We start from the raw sequence: 13,578 nt of genomic DNA, 5'->3' as shown, positions 1-13,578 counted from the left end.
ATTGTCCCAGGATATTTATTTATTCTATGGATCTTTCTGTAGCTTGATCTACAGATCATTTGTATCTTGTTGCTTAGAAAATTATACTTGAGTAAAGCCGGGTCTAGCCGCTAGTTATATATCACTATCTGCTTAGCAGTGCAGCCCTATGTAGGTATATAATTTGAAGCAGGGTCGCACGTCGCGTGTCACGGCCGTCATACACTGGACATTAAGCGAGATCCTGCAATTATCGATTGTATAGGAATAAGTTAAAAACCAAAATCGAACGTATTCTACTAAATAACTTGTTACTGATTAAATCATCCCCCTATATCCGACTCTACTGATCCTAATTAATATTGTGAAAAAACTACAGAAAATATTTAACCTAAAAATTAAGTAATTATGAAAGTCATAATAAGGTCATAACATAAAACATCATTGTTAGTTGCCTAATTTCGTGCGTTGGTACTATTGAACCAACTGAATCGTGACCCACTATGGAACCTTGTCGTAGAAAAAGTCATAGTGACATCGCATACTTGACAAGGGAACTCATTAGGAAGCTTACTGTGAGAACGTTCTACGAAATGGTTCGACTGTAGGTAGGCGCGAGTCCGACACGCAGTGGGCCGGTATTTTTTAAAATGCAAACAAACTATTTTTTTTCTTCACTTAACATTACACACACAATTTAATTTATCAGCAATACAAAGAAATATATACTTAATTTGATTTAATTTTCGTCGGTAATCTAAGGAACCGAAACAGTAATTTTGTAAGAGAACATTTTTATATTGTACCACATGTACTTAAAGATTTAATGTAAAGTCTGATGTATTTGGTAATTCCGATTACATCAATTTACTAATTATTCGTAAAGAGCTATTGCTATAAATACAGTTTGAAACAGTAGCTGACCTAAGTGTCGAATTTTCGAAAGTTGTTAACAAGTTTGTCATGATTGCATAAAGCTGACTATTAACATTAAACAGACTGCCTTTCTCTGACCGCAAATCAAATGCAGGGTTTGACCTATATATACAAGTGTGTTCACATCAGCAACTATCATCTATCTATCACATACTCGTATACCTACCAATTACCATTCTTATGTGTGAAGTTCCCAATCCGCCCTAGGCCCGCGTGGACTACGGAAAAGCTCTTTCTTACTAAGAAGAGGCCTGTGATAAGCTGATGACTGATATCCATCTACCATCCTCAGTACCTAAGAATAGGTAGAGTCATTCACGATGACGCGTGCCGTTACAATGTAATTAATGTCTAATTTTGAAAAAATCACGCGTCTTCGTGGATGGAACCCTAGTACCAAATAACATAGTAAAATATACTCAGCCGCACAAACTTTGGCCCACTCTACATATAAAATTACCTATTACTACATACATTTGAGGGCCAGATATTTGGCCGCTCAGTATATGTATGTTAAAAATCGTAAGAAAACCTATATTGACACGCAAAACAATTCTATGGTGGTAATTGTACGTGGATTTCCGAAGTGGCATTAGTATTTACCTAGTATTTATTTATTTGGCAAAAAACATAAAATACATAAGGGCTTATTCTAATAAGTCTTACACTATTATGCACCCTTGTAGGTTATAGCAAACATTAGGCTCGTGTATAGGCCAGTAGCAGGCATAACATCCGCCTAGAGAGAGATGTTTCTCGCGGTAAACAAGAGTATTTTAAATCCATTCCTAACCTTAGTGCCATGTTCAAAATATTTAATACAGTTTAAAGCCGCTGCGACCATTGTCAAATTGATTATTATCAGATAAATTAAGGTGTCGAATATTATCACTACATAATTAAATCAATATGGAATCAACGTCACAGTTGCACAACGCACGCACTGAGTAGCAATGACATTGAAAGGATTGCCTCATTTGTAACACGGAATGCATAACAGAACTGATGTCTACGTATAGCTGAGATACAAAATACACGAGCACTTTTTACTGTAAAATGGACTAAAACAAAAGCGTGTCGGACACGCCCGAAATAGGGTTCCGTAGCCATTTCGAAAAAATTAAGTAATATTTTTCTAAGGATTTCGTATTTTGTACGGAATATTCCAAGTTTAGGTATATTTTATAGCTTAGGTTTGCTATTTACTCTTAAAATACTAATAATTATCAAGAAAACTTAACCGTTATAGTTTTTCTCGTAAGTTTGATATACTTATTGCCATTCTGATTTTTTCAAATTTTTCCACCCACCGGTTTGTTTCAAATTTTCACTTTAAAGTTGAATATTTTGCAAACATATCACTGAATCGAAAAATCGTTTTAGCAACCTCGTAATGGTTTTAAAAGACGTATATAACGATACCCCACACTAGAAGGTTGGATGAGAAAAAAAAATCACCCCCACTTTACGTCTATGGGAGGTACTCTAAAAAAAATTATTTTTGAATTTTTTATTGTACCATTTTGTCGCCATAGTTCATATATATATTCGTGCAAAATTACAGCTTTATAGCATTGATAGTCCCTGAGCAACGCCGCGGACGGACAGACAAACAGACAGACATGGCGAAACTATAAGGGTTCCGGAACCCTAAAAAGATTTGTGTACATTTTGTGTGAGTATTTTGTTACACTGAAAACTGCAATAGGGTGAAAAAGTGCCTTCGGCTGAGAATGAGCAACACGCAAAAAGCGAACTACATGGAAATTGTCCAAACAACCTATGGCATAAAATGTACGTATCATGCATGACAAATGGACAGTTTGCAGAAAGCTTTTAAAATATAAAATAATCTGTAAGCTGTATACAATTCATTTTTTACCTAGTCCACTGTACAGCAAAAAGCGGTCGTGTATTTTGTATCTCAGCTATACGAAGTATTTTACGTTGTACCTACAGTCGAACAAATTGAATGGTTACCCAGGGTGGAAACTTTGTGCTACTAATGTCATGTTGACATCTCATATTCTCATATTGCCAAGGAAATCATAGTGAAATTGGTTATTCAAAAGTTCCACCTGGGCCATGATTCAATTTGTTCGACTGTACTTATACATTTTGCATTTTGCGTGTGAACGTTTTGCTTGTTAGCACATTTTGCTTGTGCAAAATATGCGTAAGTACATTTTATGTTGTATACATTTTGCGTACCTATGTACGTTTTGCTTGTTTGCACATTTTGTGTGTTGCTTATTTTCAGCCAAAGGTGAAAAAGTGGACTGGACACATTTCTCGATTAACCTACCAACAGTTGCTAGAATGCTGTGATTTTTTTTTATTCATTACCTTTTTCTTACGCTTGCCACGTCAAATCACATGGTTGACATTTTTATCGTTAGTTTAGTTTACATGTTTGTGACAGTCTTAAACTATTTATAAGTTATGTGAATAATAAATAAACGTTGGGTTTTGATCAACGATATAATGACATACTGATTAAATCATAGTGCTGGACATTTTTAACCTATTCGTCTCGGAGCAACGCGATACAGCAGTGCGCGTGTTGCCACGTCGAGTCACATGCTCGACCAAGGGCTACGATTAGCCCGTTTACATGTTTCTAAAGTCCATTTAAACTGAGTTATCCGTTCATGTATATTTAATAAATAAACGATTAAAAAAAAAACAGGGTTTTGATCCAACGGTTTAGAGTTCAGCTTGTGGTAGATTAGAGGACCATAGTGCTGGTGCATTTCTCGCCCAACTATTGCCATGGATTGAGATCACAATCCAGCGTGGAAATGCAACCAGCCTCTATCATGGGCACTCAGTCTCAGACGAGACTTGGGCGAATTGTATATATAGTTATTTTTAGGATAATTTTACCTTCAATTGTAGCATTACAATAATGTCTTTGTTTCTAATGGAAATTACCCGCAATAAATGACAACAGCATTCTAAGCACCAAAAACAATTTCACAGTCAACGTTTAGATAGTACGACATTCATGAGAAAGAAGTGAGAAAGCAACAATAATTATCTGCCCACACCGATATTCTCGTTTCAGGTCTGAGCTCATCTTGGCGAGTGCTGGCCATAATGATGTCATCTTGACAATGTCGAGTGTTGAAAGCCTTTTGAAATTTGCGTCATGACGAAATATGACTAAATCCGTATCCGGTGGTGATCTTATTGGTGGTGGAGATTTTTTAAATTAAAATCTACCTAATATCCTAATATTTTTAAACGAGATGTACCTACCATTAAATCAACAATTCTGTACATTTATTTTTCAATTGAATACTTATTTTGGGACTGTCGGAAACGGCTCTAACTATTTCGGGGAATATTGTGGAATATTCGGGGCCCGAACAATCGCTCTAGCTTCATCTTATCGTTGGAAAAACATGTTTTCGAGATTTAGCCCGAGCATCGTTGCAGAACTGCTGAATACAACTTCTCCGGGTTTGCAAGTGAGGGGCCATTTACATAATTACATCACACCAATTTTGACCATTTTAAGCCATTTACATGATGAACCGACAAAAGAACTATACCGACCAGCAAAAATAACGGGTCCTTTTTCAAACAATTTGACGGGATGTTTCTATTATTTCGTTAAGGTCACCGGATACCAGTGGAAGCAGAATGCGTCCGAAAGTTCGTTGTGGAAGTCTTGACGAAAAAAGTATTATAGGTAGTAATTTAACAATGGGATGTTATAGCTTGTGTTGCGGTCAGCCATCGAAATCCGACTACTTAGAAAGCTAATAAAATTGTAAACGCGATGAAAATCATAATAACTGTAAACTCGAAAAACAAAAACTTCAAAAGAAAATCATCTGTACATATGTAATTAGTAGGCTAACTAGAGTTATTAAAAACGCGAAACACCCCGATAGCGATAGTGAAAATCCCCGGTAATTGAGTGCGTTTTGTTATTTGGGTCCACCAATTATAGCGCCTTAATTATCGGGAATTATAGCCAATCACGGGCGGGTTGTACGCTGGCCGCTCTGTTATAAATACAGCCCAATACGAAGGTGTTTTTCGTTGCTGTACTCCCGTCGCGTACCGCAGAGGACTGCGAAACACCGCCCCCGAGAACCCGAAGCTGTCTATCGCCGACAGGTGGTGTAACTGTAGCTCAGAGAAAGGTGAGATCTAGGTGAAATGTAAAAGCGTCTCACATACTACGCAGATGCGATTATATTTAATTATCTGAAAATATCACACACCATGCAGATACGATAAATATCGACAGCTTACTTTCTTAACCTCGTATCTACATGAACAGTACACAACAATATAACACTCTATGGTACTTAACATTAAGATGATTCGATGACTATTTCTATTTGTAAGCAATGAGGGTTGTCTGCCTGGTGGAAAAACTACATGGCATTAGTATTGTGAGAGTGATGTCCGTTTGGCGTTTGTCTTACTTGTTATTGGCTCATTTACTGAGCTAGAAAAAGGTTGAGAAGCAATCCCTAAACGTTACCCTAATAAAATGTCAAACTGTGTCAAACCAAAACCCTCATTGAGGCATGTCGATAAAAATCCAAGTTGCAGTGTGACTACTTTCAGTAGATTAGAAAAAGGATAAGGATTTAACAGGTTAAAATTTTGACTGGTGCATAGTTTGCGTTTAATTAAAGAGTGTTCATTTAAGTCTAAATATATTAACGACATTAAAATCTTCCTGTGTTCAAAGTAAAATCAATTACCTATTAACATTTTATTTAAATTTGTGTTTGTGTTTTTATAATTATCTGAAACAAAACATTGTTTCAGAACGTGAAAGGAGTACGTCAGCGAATTGATATAATTGTTCAGTCATCAAGAATGAAGCAGAAGCTTACTCATTTCGTTTCAATTCCTATGAATAGTCCAGAAATCATGAAGAGCTTCACTAATTTCAAGGTACGCTGACCTAGCCTATTTTGTCATTATCATCATTATATCAAGTCTGTATTGTTGGACGTAGGCCTCCCAATAGACCATTTGGTTGGAAGTGGCCTGCTTCCACCGTGAACCTGCGGCTATAACTAGGTACGCTACGCTTGTTGATGTGCGGTCTCCATTCGAGAACCTTTCTTGTCGTTTTCTGGTCAACTGAATACAGTGCCGCATGTAGGTACCTACAACAACATCTTTATTAGCATAAATCTCCTAAGCATAAATCAAATCTTCACCCACAGGCCCCTGCTTCTTCTCTAACTAGTCTTTTTCTAACTCATGCAATAAATAAAGGACATATGAAACGATGATCGAGCCCCAGCCATTTTCGTAATGTATTTAGGAATTCATTTACTATCAATGGTTTCAGGAAAGCGTTCTTCGTGATTGCTCCAGCCAGGGCGTTGAAGAGTCCGTTTTTATCAGTGCAAATAAACTTCATCTGACTGTTGGAGTCATGAGTTTGATGGACGATGAGGAGAAGCTATTGGCTACTACGCTTCTGACGGATGCTAAGGAAAAAGTTATAATGTTAGTATAAATATATAGAGATAATTTTTTAGCAATTTTAGTATAATAACCTTGAACTTTCATTGCTAAAAATAAAGTTTGTAAAAATAAATGTTTCTTCTTGCACTATTATTACAAATATTTGGGCATGTAGTCACCAGCATAATATCTGCCACACACAGCGGAGCATGCAAAAATATCTGACATGTCCTTCCGGCCCTAAATAGAAATAGAGTCGTGTCAGATATTTAAGGACGCTTGTTGTGTCAGATTTTGGTGCTGGTGACTGTACTTAAGTAAGTAATTATTTACCTAGTAATTATTTTTTCAGGCCTATACTCAATTATTTACCTTTAAAGATCAGAATGAAAGGCTTGGCCTACATGAAGAACAATCCAGAAAAAATAGACGTTTTATACGCAAAAGTCGAAGAATGTGGTTCTCAATCTGGAAGTCTACAGCAAGTAGCTGACGGAGTTGTGGACCATTTTCACTCAAAAGGTAGGAAATATTAGTTTTTTATGTCTTCTTTAGGACTTCCTTGATCTACATGTGTATTTTTTATTTTAATTATTTGCAGGCTTGATGAAAAAAGAGGAATTTGGTCGCAAGAATGTCAATCTACATGTGACTCTACTTAACTCAAGGTACAGGGCTCGAGCGTCTAGTCAAGACGTGAGAACTAGACAGAGAATATTTAGGCAGTCTTTCGATGGAACTCAAATCCTAGAGAAATTTGGCGATTACGAATTTGGTGTAATGGAGTTTGGTGATATTCATTTATCTCAATTCGGTGATATTGGTGCTGATGGATATTATCTACCCTTATCCATAGTATCCTGTGCACAGTAACAATTTAAATAAAGTGTAGATTTAAAAAGTAGATGGGCCAATCAATTTTTAAGAGTAGCTTATTGCCAGCAACTGTATCACCTGAGTCACGGGAGTGAATCACGGCACGTAAAAGTTCATTGACCCAGGTACAACACATTCTTGGTAAGACATAATGTTTACATAGTCTAATAAACCTATTCATTAGCTACATTTTTTCGATAGTTTTAGTTCTTCCCCTAATACTTCTTAGGTTTTCATATACAACCGTGGCTATGCCACTTCTTAGTTAGGTTTATGTATACTTACTTCCGTTTAATTGAGAAAAAGAAAATAAAAGCATATTATCATGGACGCAATTTAGAAACAACTCCATTTTCCAAGAACATGGCATCAAGTAACGTCTTCCTACCATCGTACAGGGCAGTATTCTCTCTTTACGAGAGCGACATAAAAGGGCATAAATAAGAGCATGTGGCAGATCACCTACGCGCTAGACCGACCAAATAAAGACAGCACTTAACAGTTCGCTATGTGAATGCACTAGGAAGGCAACAGTGAGAGAGGCATGGCGACGGATAGTGCGCCGTATCATCATCATGTCGTACCCCGGATATGACGACCACGTCGTCCACGACCACTCTGTCAAGAGTGTAACGAGTAACGACTAAGAAGAGATAATACTTCACCAATACCATGGCAGTAAGAGCCATTACGTCGCCGAGTCTTTCAATTAGTGTTGATAATCGATAGTCGAATATAAATAGCTTTTATCGATATTAAATGATTAAATGTATGGAACAATAATTTTATTATTGAGTGAAATTACAAATCGACTAATTCGATTATCGCAACCAAACATGATTTTTGTTTTTTAAGATTTACGAAATTATAATGTATATAATTAAAGTGTCGCTTACCGGCACTATAATGTAAACATTAAGATGCAACCACAGATAGAAGTTTCTTAATGTATACGTATGTCATTTGCTTATCGTCTCTGAACATTTTATAGGGAAGTTATGATAATGGATGTAGATAAAATGGTGTACCGCCGTTTCGGCAAAATATTTTTCGCCAAATTGCACTTCCCAATAAACTTATCGCAGTAGTTTCATTTCCCAAACGAATCTTTAGCATATTTACATTTCGCATTTTATTCATTTGGTCAAATTATCATTCGGCATAATTTTACTTTGTCAAATTTTATTACGACAAATGTTTATTAAGTAAACGTTTTGTTTTGGCTAATATTGTATTCCAAAAAAATGTTTGTTCAAAATTACATTTCACACAAACCAACCACAGAAACCAACTGCTACCAGAAAAGTAGGTTAGATTAGGTTAGACTTGCGTCTTCCACAGAAACGAACTGCTATCAGAAAAGTAGGTTTAGGTTAGGTTAGAACTGCGCCTCTCACGGAAACGATTATATCATGCGATATTTTGGGAAAAGTACGTTATGCCAAACGATACATTTGATTAAATAACACTTGGTAATATGAAACATGACTAAGTAGGTAATTATTTGTGAAACAATAATTTGCCATTATTAACTGTAAAATTGCGATAAGTTTTTTAGGCAAAAGACTTTTTTCCAAATGAAAATTTGAGTAAAGTATTTTGGGATGTGATGTGATACTCTGGGAAAAGTTTTTTGCCCATACATTAGTAATCCAGATAAAATATTTAAAAATGAAGATACTTTGCTCGCCTTTCTCTGTATCTACTTAGAATAAACGTGTCTGTGCGCGCTTATTATGTCTTTAAGTTGCTCTCTTACAGCCAACTGGCGCATACGATGTAAAAAAAATATAACATAAAATTTAACCGACTACAAAAAAACCATGAAAATAATTTTCTACCACTCTGAAGTCGGTGCCTCAGCACGAGCCAGCAGGAGTGGACCCATAGTCGTCTACCTCACCTCCATTATTTATACTTCAATCACTCCTGCTGGCTCGTGCTGAGGCACCGACTTCAGACTGATAGAAAATTATTTTCATGGTTTTTTGAAGTCGGTTCAATTTTTTGTTAGTTTTTTTTTCACGCTTTTTCGTGTACCTAAAAGATCTAAGATAAGTACAATAGTTTAATATCAACTGCTCGTTTCCTTTTATGAAAAATTGCTTTTTCCGATGCAGAGACGTTCATTATTGAGGAGTCCTGGTGCTTCATCACCCGTTCCATTTCTCCATATGCATTACGATAAGCATAAATTGCTTAGCAACTGTGTTAAAGTAATTGAAATTCAACCCGTGAAGTACTTGTTATTGAGTAGTCGCTCCGTTGGTCAAATGTGGTCTTCGCCATCAGTTCCACTTCACCAAATGATGATTTTCAAGAGCAAATGCATGAGTTACTACTAAATATATCGATATTACTATGGGTTTCCGTACAATATTTGAAGACTTCCCTCGATTTCCTTAGGATCTAATCATCAGACCCTTATTTGGTGCTTCCGGGACCTAATTGAAAGCATTCCTAGACGAACGAAAAAAAATTTGGAGTTCTGAGGACCAACATAAAAACAAAAATACAACCCAATTGATAACCTCTTCCTTTTGAAGAAAGTTCCTACACTCGTCTAGACATAATATCACTATTTCGAACCTAGTTCTTTCGTTCTTTCATTCTATTATCCTTGTTGTAGATGAAAAATATCGAATGTGAAACTGTCGATAGTGTGATAACACTACTCTCAATAAAAGTGCAAATTGTGTCCATAAAACGTGTAATTTCTATCTCGTTAACGAGAAAGTTAGACGTAAAATGATAGAAAGTCTGCACATCAACACGAAAGGATTGCAATGAAATTGACCTTTGAAGATTATCTTTTATTAGCGAGAAATTTGTAGATTGAGCCTAACCCACGATACATTAAATTAAAAGCGAAACTTATTTAATATTAGCTTTTGCCCGCGGCTTCTCCCGGGAATTCGGTTATCCCGCGCTGTTCCCTCGGGAACTGTGCATTTTCCCGGGATAAAAGTAACCTATGTCACTCTCTGGCCCATAAACTATCTGTATAAATATATGTATGTTAGTCTGTAAGGTATTTATTGTATGGGCCAAGTTGCCCGAAATAAATGAACTTATTATTATTATTTACGTAAGATGAACAAACAACAAACAAACTTCGCATTTATAATATTAGTATGGATTAATAGGGATAATGTTATATATATTGTATTTAACATATATTTAGGTATTTACGGTTTACATAATGGATTTATATTAATTCAAATGTTTTTCTCTATGTACAATTAAGCTTTTAAAATCCGTGAGCTCGTAGAAAAACCTTTTAGTTTCACCTGTCCCGTTGTCTGTCTGTAGTCAAATCTTGCAAGTATAATTTGATCATCTTACAGTAGTCAAATTGACTTGAAATTTGGAATACTTATGTAAATCGCGTGACAATACAATAATCTGGTAGTGACATCCTGGTAGTCCAGCCAGGATCGTCTCCGCAGGACGGAATTCTTCAACGGTTAATAGATAGCATGGACTTGAAATTTGGTATGCAAATGTAGTTTGGGTGACAATGCAAGTACGGTCAACATAACGTATAGTAAGCAAAAAAGGCTTTTATAAAAATGTTTTTTTTTTTATCAAAAACTTGCAAGTTAAATTTGATCCACTTACCGGTATCCGATTGAGCTGAAATTTTGCATGCATGTGTAAATCGGATGAAAATGCCAATGTATTATGACATGAAGCTGATCTGATGATGAAGCTGGAAGGTGGCCATAGGAAGCCCGTAATGAAATGACACAAACCCATCGTGTTTGGGTTCCTTTGATTTGACTTCACGAGTACTTTGGTGCTAGATGGTAACCAAGGTCTGATGATGGAGCTGGAGCGTGACCATAGGAATCTGGTAATTAAACGACTCAACCGCATCGAGTTTGGGCTCGTTTGATTCGTCTTCATGAGTACCTTGGTCGGCGTGAATAAGCAAGCCTATCATATACTAAAAAGTTAAAAATATAATTAAAAGAAAAAAATCTTTCTAAAAACAAGCTTTTATTCGAAAAAATAAGTGAACTAAAAAGGAAAAATAAATTTAAGTAACATTTGTCACATGTATGTAGTAAGAATGCTTTAGGTTCAGGATAACCTCTTATGTAGTTACTCGTCATTATAAGAAAGCGTGTGTAGATAGTTAAGTTCTAGAGACTGATATAAATATGGATGTACTAGTATATTGTACCTTAAGGGCGGTAAATAAGGAATTACGAACGAGAGTCTATTAGAAGCCCGAAGTCGAAGACTGAGGGCTTTAATGAGTCGATGTTCGTAATTCTACAATGTTTTTCATCACATTTGCGAGTAAAATTGTATATTTGTAGAAGAAAAACTAATATTTTTTTCAAAATTGCTGATACCGCTGATTGCGCTCTTGGCAGCGCCAGCTCTCCGCCCCGCTCCGTGCAACGCGCGCACGGAGCAGCAGCACACCATGCAGTAACAAACTCATTTGCCTCTCATTTGACTCTGGGCTTTTAGGCATGAAAATTAGTACAGGCAATGACTCATTTACCGACCACGGGTTTCATGAGAAGCACATTAAGGTCGAGGGTTTTATTTGGGGGGTTGCAACCAAGGTAGCCTGCATGTTACGACAGTGTTTACGAGCAAGTGTGATGAAAAATATATATCGTTTTAAAAGCTTGAGGCACTGATATTGCATACTACTAAACCTGAATCACATATAGTGTACATAGGTACACAACAAAATAAAATTCGATTACTCAACGTATTTTTATCATGCATATGTCAACAACATGAATATCTGCACAAAAGAAAAGTCGAAAATATACACATTCTACGTCTTTGTCGATAAATATTGCGTATAGGAAAATTAGACATCGGAAAAAAATAATGTACAAAAATTTCCCACGTGAAAAATCGACAAACATGTTATTATAGCGAGAAGTTTTGCGAGAAGTACAATGTGAATCTATGAAATGAGTAGTACGGTAAAATAAATTACTGGAAAAATACGCCTTCGGAATTTATACAATTAAATATAAATATCAGGAAAATTAAGAAAGCAGTATACGAACTTTTCCGACAAAATACGATGGCAAAACATTATTCACTAAATCTATACCTACTTCCATTAGTATCACTGGAATTTTCCCGTGGTCATATGAACGACCACTTGAACAAAGTCTTTTATTTTGTTGTTTTCGAAGTGTCGCCTAAACTGGCATTAGATGCACTGTTGACTCAGCGGGTGATGGAGCAGCTTCAATCATATTTAAAGCAAAGTTCGTGCAAGGGGCTCCAGTGTGATCTTGTCTGCCTGTAGCCCTGTATACGAAGCAGTTTGCACTTTGAGCTCCAATCGTGACAAGAAATGGCGTTCAAGAAACTTTTAACCGTAATTGCAGTTTTGGCTGCCGGCGCACACGGTGAGTTGAAGTTGCGTTTGTTTACAGACATGCTTTTCTCTACTTTAGTGTTTATAGTAGACTATTTTGGCATTAATAGGTGATTGATTTTAATATAATTTCTGTTAAAGTTGTAACGGCCACTCAATGTTAACTGTAAAAGTTTCAGTGTAAAAGCCACATTGTGTATTTTACTGTCGATGTCTTGTCCACTTCAAATAACGCATAGATTTCTTCGTACATATTAGTCCTCCTTACATAAAAGCAGATTTGTCCCATTGATGGAAATATGTGGCAAATTTTATGAAACTATGACAAGGACAAATATTTATAGGCTCCTATCTAGTAATCTTTTCTTTGAAGAAGGCTTTCAAAATATTTCATCGAGGTCTTGCACTCTTGAGGTCTTAAATGTAACTCTGTTCAATTAAAGAAAGAACGAAAGAAAGAAAATGTTCATTCTGCAAAGACATAAGACATAAAGTTACAAGTTACAACGACAATTACGCAAATTATCTCTTTTATACAAGCTTTTATTTAACTTGCCCTGTTCGTTTTTTTATATAAATATTTGGGTCAAATCTTGGAAGCTAAATTTGATCCACTTCCAGTACGATTGACTTAAAATTTGGCATATTTATGTAAATTTGGTGACAATCCAATAATCTGGTAGTGAAATCCTGGTAGACCGGCTAGGATCGTCTCCGCAGAACGGAACTCCTCAACGGTTAATGGCATCGACTTGAAATTTGGTACGAAAGCTTAGATGACAATGCAAGTACAGTCAACAAAAAGTACATTCAGCAAAAAAGCTTGTATTAAAAATGAAATTTTTAACAAAAACCAATTTAAAAAAAATATGGTGCAAATTAAGAAAATACATACATGTAGGTATATTTTTTACTAATATCCAAAAATATGAATGGTGTGACGTTGGAACTGCTCACTGTCTTGTTATTAT

The 13,578-nt window shown here is 36.0% G+C and overlaps 1 protein-coding gene across 1 annotated transcript in view; it reads left to right on the top strand.

Moving 5' to 3' along the window:
* LOC141437895 (activating signal cointegrator 1 complex subunit 1-like) overlaps positions 1 to 8,375 on the top strand; it is a 31,590-nt gene extending 23,215 nt beyond the window's left edge. Inside the window, exons 2-5 of the mRNA XM_074101457.1 lie at positions 5,713 to 5,841; positions 6,248 to 6,408; positions 6,719 to 6,888; positions 6,968 to 8,375. Of these exons, the coding sequence (XP_073957558.1) occupies positions 5,764 to 5,841; positions 6,248 to 6,408; positions 6,719 to 6,888; positions 6,968 to 7,239 (681 nt within the window). The 5' untranslated portion in view covers positions 5,713 to 5,763 and the 3' untranslated portion in view covers positions 7,240 to 8,375. The remainder of the gene's footprint in view (positions 1 to 5,712; positions 5,842 to 6,247; positions 6,409 to 6,718; positions 6,889 to 6,967) is intronic.
* Positions 8,376 to 13,578: the final 5,203 nt, after the last annotated feature.

The sequence above is a fragment of the Choristoneura fumiferana genome, chromosome 18, assembly GCF_025370935.1.
Source record: "Choristoneura fumiferana chromosome 18, NRCan_CFum_1, whole genome shotgun sequence".
NCBI lineage: Eukaryota > Metazoa > Arthropoda > Insecta > Lepidoptera > Tortricidae > Choristoneura > Choristoneura fumiferana.
The sequence above is the reverse complement of the archived record's forward strand: the minus strand, read 5'-3'. Positions and strand labels throughout refer to the sequence as shown.